The sequence below is a fragment of the Canis lupus genome, chromosome 36, assembly GCF_011100685.1.
Source record: "Canis lupus familiaris isolate Mischka breed German Shepherd chromosome 36, alternate assembly UU_Cfam_GSD_1.0, whole genome shotgun sequence".
In the NCBI taxonomy this organism is placed as follows: Eukaryota; Metazoa; Chordata; class Mammalia; order Carnivora; family Canidae; genus Canis; species Canis lupus.
The window spans coordinates 3,567,351-3,592,650 of record NC_049257.1 but is presented as its reverse complement, the minus strand read 5'-3'; the positions used below and the strand labels follow the sequence as shown (position 1 = coordinate 3,592,650).

At 36.3% G+C, this 25,300-nt stretch overlaps 2 protein-coding genes across 2 annotated transcripts in view; one reads left to right on the top strand and one right to left on the bottom strand.

The window, feature by feature from the left end:
- Window positions 1–7,085: 7,085 nt before the first annotated feature.
- Window positions 7,086–14,774, top strand: ERMN (ermin). Its single transcript, XM_038584544.1, has 3 exons — window positions 7,086–7,568; window positions 8,239–8,331; window positions 11,650–14,774. The coding sequence occupies exons 1-3, from the start codon at window positions 7,328–7,330 to the stop codon at window positions 12,165–12,167; spliced, it is 852 nt and encodes a 283-aa protein (XP_038440472.1). The 5' UTR covers window positions 7,086–7,327; the 3' UTR covers window positions 12,168–14,774.
- Window positions 14,775–14,893: 119 nt separating this feature from the next.
- GALNT5 (polypeptide N-acetylgalactosaminyltransferase 5) overlaps window positions 14,894–25,300 on the bottom strand; it is a 46,610-nt gene continuing 36,203 nt past the window's right edge. The window contains exons 9-10 of the mRNA XM_038585083.1: window positions 23,924–24,085; window positions 14,894–20,821 (exon numbers count right to left, since the gene is read on the bottom strand). Of these exons, the coding sequence (XP_038441011.1) occupies window positions 20,681–20,821; window positions 23,924–24,085 (303 nt within the window). The 3' untranslated portion in view covers window positions 14,894–20,680. The remainder of the gene's footprint in view (window positions 20,822–23,923; window positions 24,086–25,300) is intronic.

Sequence of the window (25,300 nt, the reverse complement as noted above, 5' to 3'; positions counted from 1 at the left end):
CTTGACAATAATAAGATCTTAAAATGGCATCTGCCTTTATTTTATAGTACAATTGGAAAGATGGTTAAAAGTAATAAACCCAGCTGATATGTTTTATGAGTTGGTAGTTAGCAGTGTTTACTGTGGAGGAAGATTTTGGAGAAGATACTGTCTGCCGGCCGCCCCCATCCCCACCCCGCACCCCAAATACCCGCCTCCCTCCTCAGCAACGAGATTCCCAAGCAGCTGGAAGGTGGAGGGTCCTCTGTACAGAAGCAGGCAGCAGCCCACCCATCATTCCTCACTCTCCTCCCTGCACTGGCATTTCAAAGAAACCAGAGTGATTTGGAGAAACACTCTGAAACACCAGAACCAGTGTCTCAGAAACACCAGAAACACTTCCTGAAGCACCAGGCTCTGGAAAGTGTAGGACCCCTTATTTATACAGTATAACTCTCAGGGGAAAGAAACATAACATGCTTTCATAACACACAAAAGATAGAAACCTAGATATAATGAAAAGATGAAGGAATTCTCTCCAAAAGAAAGATCAAGAAGAAATCACAGCCAGGTATTTGCTCAACCCAGATATAAGCAATATATCTGAATAAGAATTTAAAACAATAGTCATAAGAATACTAACTGGGCTTGAAAGAAGCATAGAAGCCACCAGAGAAACCCTGGCTGCAGAGATAAAAGACCTAAAAAATAATAAGGCCAAAATAAAAAATGCTATAACTGCGATGCAAAGCTGACTGGATATAATCATGACAAAGATGGAAGAAGCAGAGGATTGAATAGGTGATACAGAAGATAAAATTATGAAAAACAATGAAGCTGAAAAGAAGAGGGAAAGGAAGCTATTAAAGTATTAAATCATGAATATATATATATATATATATATATATATATATATATATATATTCAGTGATTCCACAAAGTGGAATATATATATATATTCAGTGATTCCACAAAGTGGAATAATATTTATATCATAGGAGTCTCAGAAGAAGAAAAGTGGGAAAAAGGGGCAGAAAGTTTATTTGAATAAATTATAGCTTAGAATTTTCCTAATCTGGGGAAGGAAACAGGCATTGAAGTCCAAGGGGCACAGAGGACTCCCCTCAGAGTCAACAAAAACAGGTCAACACCAAGATATATTATAGTGAAACTTGCAAAATACAAAGAAAAAGGAGGAATTCTGAAAGAAGCTAGGGACAAAAAGTTCTTAACCTACAAGGGTAGACTCATAAGGTTAGCAGCAGACCTAACCACAGAAACTTATCAGGCCAGAAGATATTGGCACAATATATTCAACGTGCTAAATGGCAAAAATGTGCAGCCAAGAATACTTTATTTAGCAAGGAAGACATTCAGAATAGAAGGAGAGAGAAAGAATTTCAAAAGCAAGAAAAGCTAAAGGCTTTAGTTTAAAAACTTTAGCTTATGGGCACTAATCCATTTTTGCAAGAAACAATAAAAGGGATTATGAGTGGGAAAAAGAGACCAAAAACAATAAAGACTAGGAAGGAACAGACACAGTCTATAGAAACAGTGACTTTACAGGTAATAAACTGGCATTAAATTCATATCTATCAATAATTACTCTGAGTATAAATGTACTAAGTGCTCCAATAGAAAGACATAGGATATCAGAATGGATTAGGAAAAAAAAAAAAAACATCGATATGCTGGTTTAAAGAGACATATTTTAGACACAAAGACACCTCCAGATTGAAAGTGAGGGGGTGGAGAACCATCTATCATACTAATGGACATCAAAGAAAGCTGGAATAGACATCCCTATATCAGACAAATTGGATTCTAAGCCAAAGTCTGTAATAAGAAATGAAGATAGGCACTATATGATAATAAAGTGGTCTGCCCAAAAAGAATATGCAACAATTGTAAATATTTATGACCCCAAATTGGGAGCATCCAAATATATAAATCTATTAATAACACGCTTTAAGAAACTGCTTGATAATAATATAATAATAGTAGGGTCTTTAACACTCCATTCATAGCAATGGATAGATCATCTTAGCAGAAGATAATAAATAAGGAAACAATCGTTTTTAATGACATCCTGGACCAGAAAGACTTAACAGATATATTCTGAGCATTTCATCCTAAAGCAGCAGAATACACATTCTTTTCGAGTGCACATGGAACATCCTCCAGAATAGATCACATCCTGGCTCACAAATCAGACTTCAACCAGTACAAAAAGATGGAGGTCCTACCATGCATATTTCCAGACCACAATGCTTGAAGTCAACCACAAGAAAAAAATTGGAAAGACCACAAATATATGGAAGTTAAAGAACATCCTACTAAAGAATGAATGGGTTAACCCAGAAATTACAGAAGAAATTAAAAAAAAAATACAAGGGAGCAAATGAAAATGAAAAACAATAGTCTAAAACCTTTAGACACAGCAAAGGTAGTGTAAAGAGGGAAGTATATAGTAACAGAAGCCTTCCTCAAAAAGCAAAAAGTGTCCAACGACACAAACTAGCCTTACATTTAAAGGAGTTGGAAAAAGAACAGCAAATAAAGCCTAAAACCAGCAGAAGAAGGGAAATAATTAAAATCGGAAAAGAAATAAATGAAACAGAAATGTAAAAAACAACAACACTAGAACAGATCAACAAAAATAGGAGCTGGTTCTCTGAAAGAATTAGCAAAACTGATGACCCCCTGGCCAGACTTATCAAAAAGAAAAGAGAAAGGACCCAAATAAATAAAGTCTCAAATGAAAGAGGAGAGATTACAATCAACACCACAGAAATAGAAACAATTACAAGAGACTATTATGAGCAATTGTATGCCAACAAATTGGGCAATCTGGAAGAAATGGATGCATTCCTAGAAACATATAAACTACCAAAACTGAAACAGGAAGAAATAGAAAATTTGAACAGACCCATCACCAGCAAAGAAATGGAATCAGTATTCAAAAATCTTCCAACAGACAAACAAGAGTCCGAGGGCTGGATGGCTTCCCAGGGGGAATTCTACTAAACATCTAAAGAAGATTTAATACCTATTCTTATGAAGCTGTTCCAAGAAATAGAAATGGAAGGAAAATTTCCAAATTCATTCTGTGATGCCAGTATTACCTTGAGCCCCAAACCAGAGAAACACTCTACTAAAAAGGAGAACTACAGACCAATATCCCTGATGAACATGGATGCAAACAAATTCTCAACAAAATACTGGCTGATCAAATCCAACAGTACATTAAAAGGATTATTCACCATGATCAAGTGGGATTTATTTCTCGGCTCCCGGGGTGGTTTGATATCTGCAAATCAATCAGGGTGATACAGCACATCAATAAAAGAAAGGTTAAGACCCATATGATCCTCTCAATAGATGTAGAAAAAGCATTCACAAAATTGAATATCCTTTCTTGGTAAAAACCCTCAAGAAAATAGGGAAGAAGAATCACACTTCAACATCATAAAGGCTGTAAATGAAAGACCCACAAATAATGTCATCCTCAATGGGGAAAAATTGAAACTTTTCCCCTAAGAAAGAGGACAGAGATGTCCACTCTCTTCACTGTTGTTCAGCATAGTATTGGCAATCCTAGTCTCAGCAATCAGGCAAGAAGAAATGAAAAACATCCAAATCAGCAAGGAGAGGTCAAACTTTCACTGTTTGCAGACAGCATGATACTCTATATAGAAAACTGGAAAGGCCTCCCCCACCCCCAAAAAGAATTGCTAGAATTGATACATGAATTCAGTAAAGTCACAACATATAAAATCAAAGCACAGAAATCTGGTGCATTTCTATACACCATTAATGAAGCAACAGAAAGAGAAATCAAGGAATCAGTTCCACTTACAATTGCACCAAAACCATAAGATACCTAGGAATAAACCTAACCAAAGAGGTAAAAGGTCTGTACGTTGATAACTATAGAATAGTGATGAAAGAAATTGAAGATGACACAAAGAAATGGAAAAATGTTCCATGCTCATGGATTGGAAGAACAAATATTGTTGAAATGTCTATACTACCTAGAGCAATCTATACATTCAATGCAGTCCAGATTAAAAAAAAACAAAACAGCATTTTTCACAGAACAAGAACAAATAATCCTAAAATTTGTATGGAACCAGAAAAGACCCTGAATAGCCTAATACTGAAAAACAAAAACAAAGCTGGAGGCATCACAACCCCAGACTTCAAACTGTATTACAAAGCTGTAATCATCACAACAGTGTGGTCCTGGCACAAAAACAGACACAAAGATCAATGGAACAGAATAGAAAACCCAGAAATGGACCCACAACTATATGGTCAACTGATCTGTAACAAAGCAGGAAAGAATATCCAATGGAAAAAAGATAGTTTCTTCAACAAATGGGAAAACTGGACAGCCGCATGCAGAAGAATGAAACTGGACAGCTTTCCTCCACAACATATAAAAATAAATTCAAAATGGATGAAAGACCGAAATGTAAGACAGGAAACTATCAAAGTCCAAGAGGAGAAAACAGGCAACAACTTCTTTGACCTCATCTGCAGCAATTTCTAGATACTTCTCCAGAGGCAAGGGAAACAAAAGCAAAAATGAACTATTGGGGCTTCATCAAGATAAAAAGCTTCTGCACAGTGAAGAAAACAATCAACAAAACTAAAAGGCAATAGATGAAATGGGAGAAAATATTTGCAAACGACATATCTGTTAAAGGGCTAGTACCCAAAATCTATAAAGAACATATCAAACTCAACTCCCCCAAAATATTCCAGTTAAGAAATGCACAGAAGACATGAATAGATATTTTTTCCAAAGAAGACATTCAAATGGCTAATAAACATATAAGAAAATAGTCAACCTCAGTCATCATCAGGGAAATGCAAATCAAAACCACAATGAGATATCACTTCACACCTGTCAGAATGGCTAAAATTAACAACTAAGGAAACAAAAAAGGCTGATGAGGATGCAGAGAAAGGGGAACCCATTTGCACTGTTGGTGGGAACACAAACTGGTGCAGCAACCCTGGAGAACAGTATGGAGGAGGTTCCTCAAAAAGTTACAAATAGAACTACCCTACAACCCAGTAATTGCACTACTAGGTATTTATCCAAAGGAAACAAAAACGTTGATTCAAAGGGGCACTTGCACCCTGATGCTTATAGCAGCACTATCAATAGTAGCCAAATTATGGAAAGAGCACATGTGTCCATAGATCATGTATTGTGTCATATATAAAAATCATGTATTGTATTATATTTATATATAATGGAATATTAATACTCAGTGACCAAAAATAATGACATCTTGCCATTTGTAACAACATGGGTATGTTGTTTTATGCATATTTTCTCTTAGTTTTATGCTAAGCAAAATAAGTCAGTCAGAGAAAGATAATACTATATGATTTCACTCATATGTGGAATTTAAGAAATAGAATATAGTAGAAGAGATGGAAAAATAAAATAAGATAAACACAGAGAGGCAAACCATAAGAGCTTTAACTATATAAGACAAATTGAGGGTTACTGGAGGGGAGGAGTGTGGGGGGATGAGCTAAATGGGTGATGGGCATTAAGAAGGGCACCTGAGATGAGCATTGGGTGTTACATGTAGGTGATGAATCACTAAATTCTACTCCTGAAACTAATATTACACTATATGTTTAGTACCTTGAATTTAAGTAAGAAAAAAACTGACCTCTTAATTCAGTGGTCACTATGATATTCTGAGAAATTAATACAGCAATTATTATTATTTTTAAAAGCATTTGGCTACATTAAACTAACCCCTTTCTGTTTCCGTTTGTCAGAGCATTTCATATGGTTTTAATCTAGATTTATCTAGATTGGATCTAGATGACTAATCCCTAGAAAATGCTAATCTACATTACAAAGAATCATACATCTTTTAATTATAGTCTGTTCTCAAACTGACACTTATTTTTTCAGTTGTATTCGATGCTATTGCCCTACCTGGCTCCTTTAGGTCTTGAAGGATTTTTTTTCCAATTTTTAAATTACTGGAGTACAATGAGTCAAATTGTCATATGGAAAAGAATGTAATTTTTTTTTTTAAAGAATCTAAACTTTAAGGAAGCTTGTTTTCATGTTGTTTCTAACAGAAAGCCAGTTAGTGAATCATTCACTGCCATGAAAAATTTTTTGTATATCATGTTTGTGAATGTGCATGCATTTGAATTCACATTTTCAATGTCACAAGGAAAATATCATGTGACTTTTAAATGTATTTCATCGAAACTTAATGAGTTTTCATTGTGTCATAAAACAAATTCTTAAATTAAAAAAACAAAAATAAAAAAATAAAAGGGAAAAAAAAATAAAAGGGAAAGGTTGGTAAGTTGCACATGTTTTCCATGATTACGTTTTTTCCCAAGGGCAGACTGTGTTGGTGCTATATAACTTTATAGGCATCATGCAACATCAATAGGGAATATTGAAAATAAATCTGATTGGACAAAGGGGAAAGTTCATGGAGGAAGTGATATTAGGGCTTCAAAGGATGATTTGGACTTCAATAAACATAAATAAATTAGAGAATAAGAAGCTACAGACCAGATGAGTTATTCTAAAATGAAAAGTTTTGGTATTAGCAAGATGGAAGCATTTTTGTTGTTGTTGTTGAATTTTTCCTTAGGTCTTTTCTCTGGGCTTCTGAAAATACACCGTGGAATCTGCTGCCAGAACCACTTACAATAAAGTTGTCCTATTTACAGGTTTTTTGATACGCTGTTTATTCTTTAATGAATAAGAAACGATGCCATTATCCCTTACAAAATAGCTGGGGTTTTACTTGAACAAAATCCGTTTGGAAGCGTTAAGCTGGTTACACAGAACTAATATGCCTCAAGGTGGTCATTCTCTCTGGATTAAAGCTGTGGAACAATTGTGTCTCCTGTTACAAGGAAAATGACAAAGGGCCATTATGAAAATGGACAAAAATCTCTGTTCCCAGAGGGGGACTGACAAGCTGAAAGTCCCCCTCGCCTTGCCAACACAAAAGCCTGATTGCCTCAGATTGTTTGTTTATGTAAATCAAAAGGCTGCCATTAATTCAACCAATGGAGCTGCCCAGTGACAAAGAAGGTGGTGATTGGCTGGGTGCTTTGCTCCTGGCAAATCTGACAAATCCTATTGCTTTTGTTGTAAGCTCTATCTGGACACCTTTGGGAAAAGCAGCTTGTTATTATGTACTGAAGTAGATACTTTGTATTCTTAGAGTAGGAGTTGGAACAGTAGAACCTGAAGGGGTAAGAACGTACTTATCAAGGATCTTTTTGCTCAGTTTCCCCAAAGCTGTCTCCGCGTCTTCGGACTCAACTGTACAGCATGACAGATGTTCCAGGGACACTCAGCCAGGCGGAGTGCAATGGGGATACACCACCTGAGAATGGTCAACAACCCATCACTAAAACAAATGAGGGAGCCAGTGATGTGGCTGGTACCCGACCATACTACAGGGTAGAGCCCCATCTTGAAGACCTACCCACAGAGGGAAATCAGGAGAAAAGTGAGAAATTACAAGGGAACACGCTAGTCAACTGGTCCACCGATGAGAAGATTCTAAAAGGTAAAATATTTTCCTTCTCTTTGATTTGCTTAATTTAATTTGTAAACTCACGTGTGATTCTTTTGATAAACTGTTATGACAGGAATGTGCTGTCCATCCTCTCACCTCTGTCTGTCCCTGGCCAAATGTGGCCTCTTATTCTAAGGGGCTGGATAGCTAAGGACCAAACCTCTGCCTCAGGTCAAATCCAGGCTTATTTATTTGATAGATTTATGACCCTGGACAACTTCCCGAGTTTCCTAAAGCCTTAGCTTTCTCAGTTAGCAGGAGATGGAAATATTGGTGCTGACATTTGTAGGGTTGTCATGAGGATTACTAAGTGTTTCTTAAATGTTAACTACTATTGATGATGATGATGATGATGATGATGAACAGCCCCATTATTATTTAAGCAAAGGGAATTCAGCATTTCAGGTTTTCCTTCTGAAATATATCTAAATGTATCTGAATTCATGGTTCTATATCTTATATAGATGGAAAAAGAGATATTATACTTATGTTTATAAATGGGAACCAATGAAGAAATGAGTTGGGAGCATGAAATAGTTGATTTTAGTGATCACAATTGCAAATCAAATAGATCTACCTAGCTGGAATCTAAATTGATAATTTATTTAAACTCAAACTGCTTAAATATTACAGTGTCAATCTTGTGGGTTTTCCCCCCCAGAAAAACCAGAAGAGAATCTCTTTATTGTTCATAAGGCTATCACCGATCTTTCTCTCCAAGAAACAAGTATTGATGAAATGACATTCAGAGAAGGTAAGAGGAACTTCCATTTTGTACACAGACACTGTCTGACTGAATACGGATGGCAGTTTTTACATGGGATGTTGTGTGAGCGTGATGTTGAAAAAGCAATCCAGGCAATGCCTTCAAAAGCTTAAAGCTGCTATAGGCAGATAAGGGAGTCGTCCTGATTATCTGTAGGTTTCACCTTAAAATGTATTCCAGAAGCATCAAGCCTGAGACTGCATGGATTGGTATAACTGATTGGCAAGCCTTGACATGACAATATGATATCAGCCTCTTAATGAGTTAGGCCACTAAATCAATCCATTTGTAAAATTTGTTTAGCATCTTTAAATCTGTGTCAGGCATTTGTGAAATGTGAATGTTTCAAAAATGGGTTTATCCTAAAAGCTGACCATTTACGTACATTTTAAAATAATATTAAACATTTATTTGACCTATAGAAAAATTCTAGGCCTCTGATGTAAGCAGAAAATGGTTACCTAATTCTTGTTAAAGAAATCTCCCAGGTCATGAAGCTAATTTTAATTCTGTTCTTTTAGAAAATGAGGGAATAAAAGGAACATTGATTTTTAAGTGACTTATATTTTAAATAAACTCAAGAGATTAAGAAACACAAGATCTTTTAGATTTCACTTCTAAGAAGTTATCTATGTTGAAGCAATTTCCAAATCAAGTGCAGGATAAACACGTATTAATTAATCACTCATTTCCTCTTTTGCAACCATAAACATCTTATCTCAAAATTGAAGTCGGTTCATTAGACCTGAGCAATTTAGCTTAGTTAGGACCTTAATAGGCAAAATATGGAAGGGATTATTTTTTAAAAAAGTATTAGAACATCACATAAAATAGTAGATGCCAAGGGAGACAGAGATGTGAATGGCAGTTTCTTGGGTTTGTCCACTGTGCCTGGACACCTCTAAGACTACCTGCTGTCCCTACGTAGTGATAGAACAGCCATTATTGTAGTAATGTCATAAGGAACAACCATTATTAAGCTTTTACATTATCACAGGTAATTTATAAAACTTAAGCCTTAAGTCCCATGAAATGAACTGAATAACTGCTTTGCCCTAGTCTTTCTGTTTCCAATGTAGCAAGTTCTCAGAGACAGAGATCTCCAAGTCCATCTAGAGACTCCTTCAAATTCTTTTTTTAGGATTTATTTATTTGAGAGAGAGACAGAGAGAGAGAGAGAGAGCAGGAGGAAGGGCAGGTAGAGGGAGAGGGAGTCTCAAGCAAACTCTGGGCTGGATGCAGAGCCTGCCTGGGGCTCCACCTCATGACCCGGAGATCACAACCTGAGCTGAAACCAAAAGTCAGACACTTCACCAACTGAGTCACCTAGGCACCCTGAGACCCTTTCAAATTTCCAATCAGCAAGTCCACTGGAGACACCAGTTTGCTAGGATCTTTCATTTTTATCAGAGAATGAAAGCAGTCTGGATTTTCTAAGTAGATGGTGTCAGGGTGAATTTTTCCCTGAATGAATCCTTTTGTGTTTGGTGGAACATATGTTTTTCCTGTAAGACACATGTTGGTGTCTTCTGTTTTCACAATGACAAACAGCTATAAAGTCTCCAAAGAGAATACTCCTGGGTTGAAAAATAGCAAGATGCTAAAAATATTGAGGGAAAGCTATAATTTAAATTCAAGATGTAATTTTATGCATGACAACTCCATGCCTGAGTCATGATGTGAGCAAAAAGATCAGCTTCTTTGGTTCTTGTGGAAAAATAAGAATAAAAGAAAGCTTATAATTATGGAAAATATTCTAACATACATTTATTTATAATGTAAAGAACATTAACCGGGTACCAACAAGCAGATAGGAACTGGTACAACTAGTTAGGAATAATAGTCCATCCTTGCCTCTATCTCTTTTTCTAAGTTTACAATCTGATTCCTGTAGCTGGGAAAACAAAAAAAAAAAAATGAAAAGAGAATGAAAAATCTTGACTGGAAATGGACTTGTGGATACTTTCAGTGAAAGTAGAAAACTGGTGGGGAAAGACAAAGAGGAACATGGCCTCTCATTTTATTTAAAGACTCTTACGGTGTTGAAAAGGAATAGTGACAAAGGATACAATCTAGACAATATTTTGGAGTCACGCATAGACTAAAGCTTCCCACAGAAGTCTCTTTAGAGGCGAAAGCCCAGAGAACAACCTCCACTCTGATTAATTCTTTTTAGCATGCTCAATAAATATTGTTAAGGATATGCTGATGTGATCTATTTGAAAAGTAAAATTTGAAATGAATTAAGCCTTGTAAAAGTCACCACATGGTGTCAAACAACTTGAGTTAATTAGTTGTTATTAGGGGTATGTCTAATGTGACAGCTAATCTAGCCCTATATAGCAGTGACCTCAGCATGATTTTTAAAGGTTGGCTCAATGACAAGTCTTAGACTACGTTGTCGGTGCTTTGGCGGGCTTGGTGTCACAGTTAGCCCAGCGTATGACACCTGGCTTCCACCCATGGCTTCCAGCTCCTCTTTCTGTAACTGGTACTTTAGCACAACTCTGAGAAGCTTGGTGGCAAAACCTTGGTGGCAAAAACTGACTGTGTTACTCTGAGCATGCCCAGATGTAGGAAGTCATTGTTTTAACTACTAGAAGAAAGCCTTTTTTCTCCTGTGAGATATTTTAAAAATTTTTCTTGGGGAATGTGTGTGTGTGTGTGTGTGTGTGTGTGTGTGTAAGAGATAGGTCCAAATATATTTTATTTTCTACGTTCACATTTCCAGTCACCACAGGTTAGACAGGATTTTTAAAAGTCTGTCTAAGGAATACCAGTTTCACTAAGATACAATAGTCTACAACAATGACAAAAAAATTGCATGGTCAAATGAGGTTGAGGCGTCAACTTCTTTGAGGTTTACAATATTCATTGGCATTTTATTTTATTTTATTTTTTAAAAGATTTTATTTATTTATTCATGAGAGACACAGAGAGAGAGAGAGGCAGAGACCTAGGCAGAGGGAGAAGCAGGCTCCATGCAGGGAGCCTGACGTGGGACTCGATCCCGGATCTCCAGGATCATGCCCTGGGCTGAAGGCGGCACTAAACTGCTGAGCCACTGGGGCTGCCCTCATTGGCATTTTAAAGAGTTGGGTAAATTCTGAAGCTTACTTAACTGTGTTTAGTGCAGTATTTTACAAACCAATTTGATAGTACAAATCCATTTTATTGTGTAGACGGAACATATTATTAACCCACAGAATAATAGCCTATAAATCATGTGTGGGAAAATGATTGTCCAGAAAAATAATTAAAAAATAAGAGTTGGGTATCTCAATTACCAATTTGATTTTGCTACAGGCCACCAATGGGAGAAGATTCCTCTGAGTATCAGTAACCAGGAAATAAGTAGAAAAAAAGAAAGGATTGCCGAACAACCTCTAGAAGAGAAAGAAGAGGAGGATGGGAAGAACAAAGCTGACCAGGCAACTGAAATTGAATGGTTGGGATTTCGGAAACCTAGCCAGGTTGAGGTGTTCCATTCCAAACATGAGGAGGAGCAAGAGGTTTGGGATGAAGAAATTAATGATGATGATGACGATTGCAATGATGATGAAGATGAAGTTCGAGTGATAGAATTTAAGAAAAAAAATGAAGAGGGTTCTCAATTAAAAGAGGAAGGTGATGCAAATGAGGACTCCCCACTGAGCAGCCCCAATTCCCAGCCTGTGACACCTGAGGAGCAGCCAACCTTTGGGAAGAAGGGTGATATCTCTAGAAATGCTTATTCAAGATACAATACAATATCCTATCGAAAAATCAGGAAGGGGAACACGAAGCAAAGAATTGATGAATTTGAGTCTATGATGCACTTATAAACTAAATGGAACTGAGAAATTCTCCTGCCCACTAAAGCAAAAGCTAATTCTATTTTCCCGAAATGCGTCTTTGCAGGTCTTATTTGAGTCGTCCCCTTTAAAGACGTGAAAGCTTAATCTCTGTTTCACTGCAGAATAATATGGAAATAATCCTAGACAAAATTCAGTCTGGTAATCAAAAAGCTTTAGATTCATTCGTGGGCATTTGCTTTTTAAAATTTCACTAATACAGCCTTGTGTGATAAGCACTAAACAGCAAACAGCAAGCACCCCTGGAGAATCTGGCATGATTTAGCTTTAAAAGTCGCAACACTGGGAAATACAGTCATTAAATGAAAGAGGACTATTAGAAGTGACCTGTATTTCTTCTGGTGTCTTTCTTCTTGTACACTGAGGGTGCTAAAAGTCTGGTATTAAACCTCTCTTTCTTTTAAACATGTTTTTATAGACCTTGGCAATAAGCTGTCCAAAATGCTTTGCCTTTCCTATTATCTTCAGAAAAAGATTTTAAGTGGTTTTCCTTGGCATGTACAGAGTGAAAAGTCTGTATAGGCCTCCTTCCTAGGTGTTACCATTCACTGAATTTTCTCACTAGAGGGGCTGAGCAATTGTCAGGAAAATTCTGTTGACTAATTGTTGGCTTTATGTGCTCAAGATGAATAAAATCCATTGTGAGGTTGATACAGGGAGGGGCTAGAAGATTGGTGGGCAATAGACTAAAGAGTCAGATAGTTTATTTCTGTGACTGAAAATATAAACCTCGTCTAGCACAGTTAAAGTCATTAAAAGCAAAAATGACAGCTTTAGCACAATTTTAAGAAAATATCCCTATTACCACCCTTTCTCTTATTAACAGTATCTCAGAATAATTTTGTTTCCTTAGAAGCCCAAGACGACTCTAGTCATAACTATACTAGTTACTATGAAAATGGAAATAATTATCTTAGGATATTTTCAAAGTAGAGTGTGAGCATGTATTTTTAGTAAGAAAGCTCTGATAGTGGTTGAGAATATATAATTTACTGGACCTCAGCCCAAATCAAGATGCTTAAAATTGTGCCTGTGGAGCTTCACTCAAGCCAGTATGTCAAATAATCTATTGAATATTTATGAAAGGGAGAGTCTATATTTATATTCTTAGATAGTTTCATAATTTTTCATTTCAGGCTTCCATATATATCACCCTGAACTTTCTGTCACCACCAATAAGGATATTTTTGGCTCTGCAAATAAAAAGACAATTCCTTATTGTCTGAATGTAATACAGTCTTCATTGTACTATTCAACCCTTTGTTTATTTCTTTTTTCATTTTGTGAAAAAAACCCGGGTTAGGCCTTCTTAGATTATTGCTTATTTATGTGTAACAAATCCCACACATTCTAATAGAAAGTTCTTCAGTTCCTCCTGGTCATATAATATATTTCCATGGTATCATATACTATTATTTACTGTTTACAAGACTCAATTTTGAATTCAAGATTAAAGCACTCCTTTTATTCTTTCAAACAGATATTTTGCAACTTGATCCTATAAAAGGTCTGTCACTCTTCATCTGCGGAACCTATAGATTTCATTCTTGATCATGCAAGTTTTCAGAATAAAGCTAGGGAAATCAGGTGTCTACTGATAAATTTAGGTAAAAGATTGGTGCATTATGACAATTTCCTATTTATTTAAATCCTCTAAATCATTTCACCTGGACAACCTATTTTCTTTTCTGGATTACTGATGACCCCTACAATTTTCTACCTAACTTCAAAACACGGTGTTGTGTTACCTGTCATGGAACAGTAAGCCTGCCATCAGCAGTGCCTGCATTTTTAATTGTTCCAGCAGAAGCATTGAATTCCTGTGGAGGTTGAGTGACTGGGTGGTCTGTGGCCACAGTCTGCCGTGTCATATGGCCAAGCAACTGGCTCTAATGGGGATCCAACACATAGTGACCCCGGCCTTGTCAGTTTTGTGGCTCTTACCATATAGTTAACCAACCATGAAAGATTTTGTCAACCATGACTTTTTTGGGGTATGTTCAATGAGTCAATGCCTAGTGCTTAGGGGATGAGGCAGTGTAGCTACAGAAGAGCACTGAAACTACTCTTTGACATTAATTCCCATTGCCCTGGGCTGCCATCTTACACTAAGGCCACAGAGTTAAGTGATCATAAGTAACACGATGAGGTTAGGTGACTGATTTTTTGTAACCTAGGAAAGGCAAGGGAATGGTTCTAATTTCATGAGGGATATTTAACATATTAGACCCTCTTATAGGACAAGTTAGAACACAAATTGGTAACCATACTGGAAGATTCGCTGCTTTTACGATTCCAGGGTCGGGGTAGAAGAAAGGCTCTGGTACCTGGTAGGAGGGAGAATTGATTTATTGTGAGAATGTTGATATTTCTTACATGACTTTTAATTTTTCTTGGTTTTGGGGTGAACAGGAATTAATAAAAGCTCTATTTCTTTGTCAATATAAAATTTACCTTTCATATAATGCTACATTTGAAGACATGGAATATGTCAGAATCTATCTATCATCTGTCTACAATTTAAATAAAGAACTGCTATGTCTGACTTGCTCTCAATAAAGGTTTGTGTCCTTGTTTTTGGTGTCTAGAATTTATTCTCTTTCACTGCACTTTAAAATTTAGGAAGAACCCTTGCCTATCAGCAGCTATTAAAGACCATTAGTAAATGTGGCTTCAGAAATCAAGAGAACACCTTATTTAAATTCAAAAAGGCATTATTTATTTCAAAAAGGTCTTAAAATGATTATGTACACCATTGCAAAAAAAAGATTTCTGGCAGGTAGATATGTAATGTTCATGAAAAATTTGTAATATTTTTATAGGAACTGAGCTCTTGTTTTAGATACATCTTAACTCCAACAACTTGATAAAAATATATATGTCTTTATAGCCATTTAAACCATGGTGACACTTTTATAATAATTGTTTCTGCATATTTACATGGGGTAGTACTTCTGGCGCATTTTCAAATGAAGAACGGACATTTAAGTTTTTCAGAGTGATAGGAAAAACATTTAAAATAAGTAATAATAGAGAATTATGGAAAAAGATGAAGCACCAGAGTATCATAAAGAAGAAATATGTTTGACCACATGTAAAAGGCAACTACTTTTAAAGGCTTAACTTTCATTGCTCTATAAAAACAAGAAGGCTATAAAAAGTAATGTCAAAAGTTATAGCAAACATTTGCCAATATTAAAATATCAGACAGTAACATAGTAAATATGAATACCAAAATGTGTATACAGCTCATGAGGAACACGAGTGACTAAGCCATACAATCCACATAAACACAGCGACACGGGTAGTGATCAACAGCAGAAATGACCCAACAGATACATGGCAAACTACAAAACCAAAGGACAATACCTAGTAATTAACTGCCAGTGTGGGAGAATTTTGGAGATGAATTTGGAAAGTAATTGAATTTTTAGTTAGCAACTTAAAATTACATATTTGAGTCCTTCTTTACAATAACTTAAGTTGGGAGAGGCAGAAAAATTGGGTACTTCAAAATGTTCAAATTAACTCCAAATCCCTTTAAATTCCATAGTTCCAATCTTGTTCTCCCATCAACAGAAGTTTTTAGGTAATTAATAAGAAAACTCACTAATTTGACCTTTGCCTTCTCTTCTTTTTCTGTCCGTTTCTTACAGCTAATTTGTATAAAACTAGCAACATTTGAGCAGTTGTTTGAAGGAAGAGAATTAAGGCATGTGCATAATCCTAAGTGAATAACAAATATCTTGATAATTTAGAGCTTGCATACTCCCTTCAAGTATGGAAAACAACACCCAGAGTGAAAGTCCATTGGAGATACTTTTGTCCAGAAGGTCAGATGTAGACAAAGCTGTGCACTTAAAAGAATTAAAAATATCCAAAAGCATTTCATAGTTTTCTTTATACTTGTATGTAGAAACTCTTGGTCTTATTCTCTCCTGCTTCAAAGCATAAAATATAGACTCACATATATAATTATATATACAGACATAATATATGAATATATACACACATTTATCTATATGAATATATATGTATATATACATATATATTTACGAAGATCAATTTGCTTTTGGTCAAGTAAAGATAGTTTAGGCTTTCAAAAAATTAGGTTTGTATCTATATAAACAATTTATTTTATATAGGTATTTTTGACTAATATCCTTGAACTAGCAAATACTAATCAATCAGCAATAAAATAGCCTGTTTTAAAAGAAATTATTTGTTACTTATTGTTGGCAACTATCATCATTAGAACCTCGCTGTATTAGAAGTTGTATTTGCTGAAAAATGAGAACTTTCCTGTATGTTTTTGCAAAGCAATGGTTCACATAAGCTTGCAAAGAAACCCTAATTGGAATGGTAACTACTAGTTGACCCATTAGGTTGAAAACAGAGGCACTGAATCTGCTTATTGTGATGGGATTTTTTTCCTTCCTTTTAGGTACAGGCATCACCAACACCTGAAATACCATCCATTAAACCTCATCAGGAGTATTTAACACTTTACATTGCTTACTCAAACTTGTCCGTGGAATGGCTGTTTATGAAAAATAAATATTTTGTACATTAACTTTGGTTGGTTTCCTTTTCTCACTTCGTCATGTGGCTCATAGCAATTTTTGAATAACCTACACAAAAGTTGTTGGGAAAGCACCATGGTGACAATCTACAAAATTAAGTAAAAGGAGTTTTAGTTTGTATTTTAAATTAAAGGAGTCTTCAATGTTTTACTTCCCAACTCTGTTCAAGTTGGGCAATCTGTTGGCTTTGATTAACGGTTGGGGGCAGAAAGAGTTGGCAGTATCATTTATAGAGAAGCAATTTCTCTATGTCTGCTTCTCCTTCTCATATTTGTTATAGGAAATGGAAAAGAATATGTCCTGCAAGAAGTCAAGGAGATAGACCATTGCAAAACCTGTGGGGATAGCTAACCTTAAGCCTACATTTCAGTTGGTTAGCAGAAAGGGTGTAGCTTCTATAGCCTATCTATCTATAAAGCAGCCAAGGAAGACCAAAGACATTTGACTTCATAATGAAGGGATTTCAACTGAGCCCACCTGAGTTGATGGCCCTACTTAAAGGGAAAAAAAAAAAACCCCGACAATTCATAGCAGCATGTTGTCTTTAAAGAGACTCGTTTTTTTCTTTTTTTTTTTCCCAGCTAGATAGAATGGAAACTAGATTTTAATCTCTTGCTGGTGGAATGCTCTTAGACAGTTCCTCTCAGCCATCCTCCTTGTCTGCATAATGGAAAGAGTAAGAACCTAACTCACTGAGTTGGGCACAATGGTGAGATGGGGCACTGTCAGCACCTAGCACACGGTGAGTACTCTAAGAGAATCAATTCTCATCTGTTTCCCTTTATTCACTATAAATTCTTGTTTTTATCCCAGATATTGGGATCCTTATCTGAGGCATCATTTATTTTCTGTGTTTGAACATAGAAGTTAGAGTTGTTAAATAAAGATGGTAACTCTCTGGCCAGCCTCAACCCCACTCTTTTGCGTGAGAGCCCCTTGAAAATCATCCTAAGATGTTCATAAATTCAAGGTTGACTGGAGAAATTGAATTCTTATGCACTCTAACTGGTATCTTTGCCCCTCCACAATCTGTAAGGTAATACTATAAGGAAGGTTTTTTTGTTTTTGTTTTTGTTTTTGTTTTTTGTCTAAGAGAATATTTCCAAATTAGCTGTGGAGAAACAATCCATTGTGATTATGGCAAATGGTGGTTTTTGGCCCTGTGAATGACAGCTGATTGAATGTCAGCAAGCAGAACTGAGCAAATTTGATGCTGGTGATAAAACATGGTTGTACCAACAACAGCTGTGTCATCCTTCAGGGAGAAGCTCTGGGTAACAGTTGAAAAAGGGAAAGGAACTGTGCAAACCAGAAGGTTCAGAAGGTCTCAGATGCTCTGGTAAGTTAGTTTTTGATTGCATGGATCCTGCATAATATTATCAAAACTATGCTTGTGTTTAAGGTAACAAGATATACAGACACTTGTCTAAGAAAAAGCAATGACTCAAGGCAATCCAGGCAAAACTCTGAGGTCTCCCATAACACAGCCTCCTACTGAAGAATTTAGGGCTGAATAGGACCCTGAATGTGTCACACTCAGGGATTTCTCACTAGAAGTACCAGAGAGATAGAGTAGCATTTACACCTTTATTACAGCTTCTGAAAACAAAATTTAGAGGATAATGCTTAAAAAATGTTGGTAGAAGATTTCACAATTAGCCAATACTCTTAAGTTTAGGCCTGTAAGATTTCTAATTAGTGATTTGTTCCTCACATCTTAGGGTAATGGAGCAAATACATGGTAAAAGCTGTTTTTAAAATTCTTCCCAAGAACAAACATACCATGTATGAAAACAATCCTTTGCTACATTGACAAGATAGATTCCAAGAGAGCTTCATATTATATCAAGGTGAAGTCAGGAAGACCATAAACAGACTGTAGAAGGTCTTGGTGAAAAACATTCAAATTTCTTTCATTGGTATGCCCAAAGGTACGTGTAGCCAAACCATAACTCATCTTTTTCTGAACAGACTTGATGTGTTTTGTGGAAACTGTTTTTGAATAAAAAGAGTCTTCAGACTGGGGGCAAAAAAACCTTTCAACATTTTTGCAGTTACACAAAGAATTGCATGAGGCACTCAGCACATTCAGTTTGGTCAGCAATTCAGTTAATCCTTTGGCAACTGACTTGTGTTTTATCCCCCATATGGCTCTGTTTTGAAAAGAATTATCTCATTTTCTAGTCATTCTCTTATCTCATCTGCAATGTCAATTATCTGAATAAAACATCTTAAGTATGATGCAAATAGGCAGAGCTGTTTCCCCTTCTGAGTCATAGTTATAGCTCTGCTTTTGTGTAATTAATTGGGAGATAAAATTAAATTTTAAATAGGAAGTCAAAACTAAAGATGCCCACTTTTACCATCAGCTCAACTGAACAAAGCTTTGTTTTTTTATATTAACAAGCGTATAGCATGGCTCCAGAGACCCAATCCCAGCAAGGTTTATGTAACTCCTTTTTAAGAATGCTGTGGAGCGGATTTGTTTAGGCTGGAGTCCTGGGGCAGTGTAATGAGCCCTGTCTCTGGAGATCCAAATTCTAATCTTCATCTCTCACTATCTGGAGTGGGACTCTTAGGCAGGTAATGTGTTTTCTGGGCATGAATTTTCTTATCAAAAATCAATACAAAGGATATTTGGATTTCTAGAATCTCTTGTGATATGCCTAAGTATTGTCATACCTAAGATTAGGAACTCAATTTGGATGGAAGAAATATTGGACTCTTTCTCATGGACTCTTCCTCAAATTCATCAGTGTTACCATTAGGTCCACATCTATGGCCTTATCCCCCACCTCCACCCCATAGAGGTACGAGATTCCTTTTCTTTTCTGGTCAAGCCTAGGTCAATTTTTTCTTAACTGTCTTCCAGAGGGTTGTTTACCTCATTTTCTTCCCCTTTCATCATATTTACTTCATTTTATTTCTGCTTTGAAATCTTTTAGAGCTATTTTTAGTATGCTTCATCCCTGTGAATGCTGTTACATCTAAAGTAGTATTTTATATAAATCTTTAATTTTTTTCAGTGGTTCATTTCTGCTTTGTTTTACATTGCAGCGTGTTCAACAATTAAGTGTATTTTTGGTGACTACAGCGCACTGTGACCCAGCCCCTTTTTCTTTGTCTTTTTTTCTTTCTTTTTAAATATCTACCTAAGTCTAGGAAGTTACTAGTATGATTGTTTCTTTAAAGTGTAGTTTTAAAGGCACAGAATGAATTGAAACAATGTCCATATCTAGAACTGAATAAGCATTTGACTTCCTCACTTAAAAGTTTTTCCACTGACTCAGATTGCGAAAAACCAAAAACAAAAAACCATTATGTAGTCATCCAGATCAAAGTTCTACCATTGAGGAATATGATACTCTTTCATACTGTTAGGTGAACATGTGTGTAGCTGGGAGGGACTTCACCAAGATGACAGCTGTGTGTTTCTGAGGTCTTTTCATCATAGGAACTCAAGTAACTTTTTTAATTAAAAAAAAAAAAAAGCAAATAAAAGAATAGGTTCCCATTGATTATACCTACTTGTGGGCCAAAAGAGCTGGTTATTATCAAACTCAATCATGAATATCACTGTACTTTCTCAAATACTTTTAGCTTCATTTCCCGTTACCTGTTTGATTGCATGGGGGAAACTTGCAGGCTGAGGTCCTTCCAGCACAGGCAGGAAGCAGGCAATTCATAAGGCCACAAAGAACTGAAGAAGGACTCTAATTCAACGTTAGGTTGTTTCCCTGAGCTCACTTTTGGTTTCTCAAATATTGTGGGTTTTTAAATCTCCTGTTCAAAGCTATTAATTTTGAAAATGTAAACTACCACGGAGAAATACAGTCCCCACATCCACTGTCATTTTCACAGTGTCTAATGGGTTTAGTAGATTAAAATATTAGTTATTCTTTAGTCTTCATAATATTTCTCAAATTTCCACTTTTGGTGTTGCTTCATTGGGTCACAAGCAGCAACTTTCAAGGTCTTCTGAGAAACATTTCCTTCTAAGCATAGCAACTGATGATAATTTCCAAAAACAATGTGATTCACCTGGAAAGAAAGGGGATCTGGGAATGAGCCACAGAATGAATCTGACAACCAAAGTATAAAGAAATAAAAACTAATTTTAAAAAGATAATTATATTTTTGATTCCTTAGAAATTCTTCTGAACTAGATTAACAAACATGAACTTTGGACTAATAAATTTGTCTCCATCTCAATCTAACTTCTTACTTATTCAAGCTACAAGGCTTTTTAAGACTTTTACGACTTCCTCAGGAAGGAAACAAAAAATTTATTTTCTGATGATAGGTCTGATAACTGTATTATTTAAAGGAAATAATTCCATATGGCATTTACTATATTTGATGGATGATGGCTTTCTAATTGATGGTGATCATGAAAAAACAACCATCACAAAAAGTGAGTTAGTTCGTTTTTTATATTTCAAAGTGCTAGAAATGATGTACTTATTTATAAGCTACCCACCACAATCTCCAAAAGTACATAATGCCTGATGTCCAGAAAATCCAGATGTAATTATAAAAAAGTCAAAGGTATTTCAGAGGAGTTCTGTTACTGGTTAATATTTACTGAGTATCTTAGAACTAATAGATAACCAACTTAGAACTTATTTATGGCTTTACAATTTTTTTCACCTATTAATTCTTTCAATTTTCCATGATTATGACAAAGATAATCTTAATTATATGTATATTGTTTTGGAATATTTTTAAAAAAATATACCAAACAGTGGTGACTTTGTTATAGTTTATTTTAAAGATGTTCCTATAAAAACATGGTCATCCTTGTAGGACTTTGGAAATATGATGCTTGAGTATGCTAAAGATTTTGTAAAGGAGTTGGCCTTGAACAAAATCATCCTAGATTATCTACAGTGTTCTGTGAGTGGATTGTAAAGAGGTGACTGGATAACTTGTTCCCAAACTAGACGCTTGATGAGGGGAACAGTGGTAGAGGGTCATTCCAGTACCTAGAAACGATTTTCTTTTAGGTGTCTATAATCCACAGCATTTGGGGTGGGCTGGCCTGGAGCATATTCTAAATGCAGGTTAGAAATGTATAATTTTAACAATTCATTGGTATTCAGGGTCAAACTCACTATTACCCTATTTCCTTCTATGAAGCTCTCAACTCCTAATGCTAAAGGGAGAGACATGTTCCTGCTATTTAGTCTTATTCTCCATTTTATTTTTAAATACTTAACATGCTTTGGAGGACTCCGGAGGCTTAGTAAGAAAATTACCAAAATACTGAAAAAAAGAAGACTATTGTCATGATACTCATCTCCATGGAAAGAGATGTATGGATAAAGGAACTTAAGGGAGAAGGCGGGATCCCTGGGTGGTGCAGCGGTTTAGCGCCTGCCTTTGGCCCAGGGCGCGATCCTGGAGACCCGGGATCGAATCCCACATCGGGCTCCTGGTGCATGGAGCCTGCTTCTCCCTCTGCCTATGTCTCTGCCTCTCTCTCTCTCTGTGTGACTATCATAAAAAAAAAAAAAAAAAAAGGCAGAAGGCAGCGATGTGACATGCTACGAAGTCACAGGCATAGACAGCGTTGGAAAACATCTAATTTTTGCCATCTTAATTCAATTACCTTATTTACAAATTGGCTTACCATTTAGAGGGACTGAAATTAAACCTATATAAAAATCAGCTAACAAAGGCTTAAGTTCTCAGTGGGGCCAACCCAGTTTGTAAATAAGACCTGTGTGATTTAAGGGCTGCGCGTTCCTAAGTATCTTCTCACTAGTGATAATTTTTTTCCTGGTAACAGATTCACTTCTGGAGATGAAAAATGTGTTCTCATTCCCATCCTTTCTCACCCCTGGTCCCACCTCCAGCTTTTTTAGGCATAGGATTAAGGAAGCAGAAGGTAGTATTTGATAGATGTTTATGGATTTTTCCAACACTATGCAACATAAAATTAGTAACTTGTACACTAGTAATTCCTATTTTTTTCTAAATAACTCTATAATAGTTTTTATCACTAAAGAGAAAAAAATGTCCAGAAGGAACTAAAATATAACAGAGATGATTGAAAGGGAGGAAGATTGGGAAATGTATTGCTCAGGCCCTGATTTTGACCCGAGTAGGAAGAAAAATGTTGTGAAGGGAGCATGGTTGTCACTTACTGCAACATCAAAAGAAATGGAGGCACTCCAGGGGGAAAAAAGTGCTTACTTTCGGGACAACCCTGAGGAAAATGATAGTCTTCATTTACCCAGTGCATTTTGTGGATTTGGTGACTACTTGCTAGTGAGATAATAGAAAATTTAAGATCAGTCTGAAAAAATTGTTGCCCCTCCAAGATCTCACACCAAAGCTTATGACTTTGTATCTTGTAAAAATAAAATTGTGGGAGCCTATCAGGATTTTGATATTTATCATTTTGGGAGTGAATAGGATATAGCAGGGTGGTCTGGTAAATATTAACAGCTAAACTCCTGGATTAGTAGCATGAGTTTCTGTAAATATTCCCATCATGGCTGGTTTCAAGCTACCAGTGTGATGTCACCAAATGTGATGTTGGTAAGTTCCAGCAGCAACCATCAGCTCCTATAAGCTGGTAGGAACTGCCTTCAATACCTGTTGAGAGGCCAGGTCTCTGGGAATCAGGGGCTGGGGGTGCAATGATGAGAAAAAGTCTCCCTTTATGGAAAGGAGACAGAATGCTGAAAAGCAGATTCGTACTAAAGTGCAAAGCTCGTAGGAAACAAACTGCTTCTTGCTTTCCCCATATACTCTCCCTACAGGCTTCTCTGGTAATCAGTGAGAACCAGTTCTAGCCTGTAAGCATTATTTTTGGCATTGTTAGTTGACTGAAGCAAATGACTTACAGAAACAAAGATGCTGATAGAAATATAACCAAAAAACCTGGTGACTTAGGTTTAAAATCACAGATCTGAAATAAATTTTTTAAAAGGAAAAAAGGACTTGACAATTTACAAAAACACCCGTTTATCTCTCTGTATGAACTTTTTTTTTCTGTATGAACTTTTACACTGCCTCTATTGTCCCAAACACATTTAAAGCTTCTGATTGAGGGCGCAGACAATGAGAATTTCATGTCCCATTTAATCAGAAGTTAGATTTGCGATAAAGGAGAGTTACAAATATTTTGCTTACCAGTTCTGGGTGAAAGACTGACGCTGATTTATGTAGCCATTTTAGCCCTTTGTTTCTGTTATCGCAAGGGTGCAGCCTCAGGGCCCCAGTATCAGGGATGGGAGCTAAGCACCACTCTTCATGTTTAATAAGTCTTAGCCAGGTGTAATTAAATTGTTGAAGCTGTCAGGAAATGAACAAGGAAAAGGTCACTTCACACAGCATGTACAGGTAGGGGCTTTGCCAAACATTTGGGTTAGCAATGGTGACGGATATAGGCACTTTGATCAAATGTTTTGTACCCAAATCCTAGTATTAGCACTTTTAGTTCTGACACATGGGCATATGACTACCATATCTCATTTCATTTTTATCATTTTTAAGTTGGATAGCAATACGGTGTATCTCAGAGAGTTGAGGGAATGACTGGTAAGTGTTCCGCACACAGCAAGCCCTCAATAAATGTGAGTTGCAATAATAAGAATTATTTAGGGGACACCTGAGTGGCTCAGTGGTTAAGCATTTCCCTTTGGCTCAGGGCATGATCCTGGAATCGTGGGATTGAGTCCCACATCGGGCTTTCTGCATGGAGCCTGCTTCTCCCTCTGCCCATGTCTCTGCCTCTCTCTCTCTCTCTGTGTGTCTCATGAATAAATAAATAAAATCTTAAAAAAATGAAATAAAAATAAAAACTATTTAGTACAGTTAGTATATATCTGGAAGTGGAGGTCATTTCAGGCGTTCGGAACCCCAGACAAGCCTGGTGCTTAAGTAGGGGAACATTCAAATCATTTCATAGCCTTTAGGGCTATGAGATCCAGGTCACAGTCCTAAATTACTTTGGTGGAAATTATTATGCTTCTTTGTTTAAGCCTATCTAGATAACTGGACTCCTAGAGGCTTTGCAGGAAAGGTTAAAAATCTTTCTTAAGGCTAAAAAACGTTTCCATTATAAGAAAGGTTAAAAAACTTTCTTCTGATAGCAGAAAGAATCATCAGGTTCTGCTCTCTTAGCGTCCATAAGCATTCAATAAGAACCACTCTTGGAGAAGTTCCGTTTTGGGGAGTTGCCAATGTCTAAAATAAATTCCGATTCAGGTAATGGAACCATGTTTTCAATTTTTCTAAGTACTTTTTCCAGTTATTTACAACCTAGTACTATCTTCCTGGTCAATTTATTCTAAGTCTGTGGGTCTGCAAGAAGTTTTTTGTTTTGCACCAATGCGAACATTAAAAATACAAACACACACACACACACACACACACACACACAAGACTGCTGGTAAAATCTATCTAAATGCTTTTACCTAGGGAATCCTTTGTAATGTAACTGAGATGTAATTTAGGTTATCAAGTCAGTCCTTGGGTGAGACCTCTCCGCTCAAAGGGTAGTCCCTG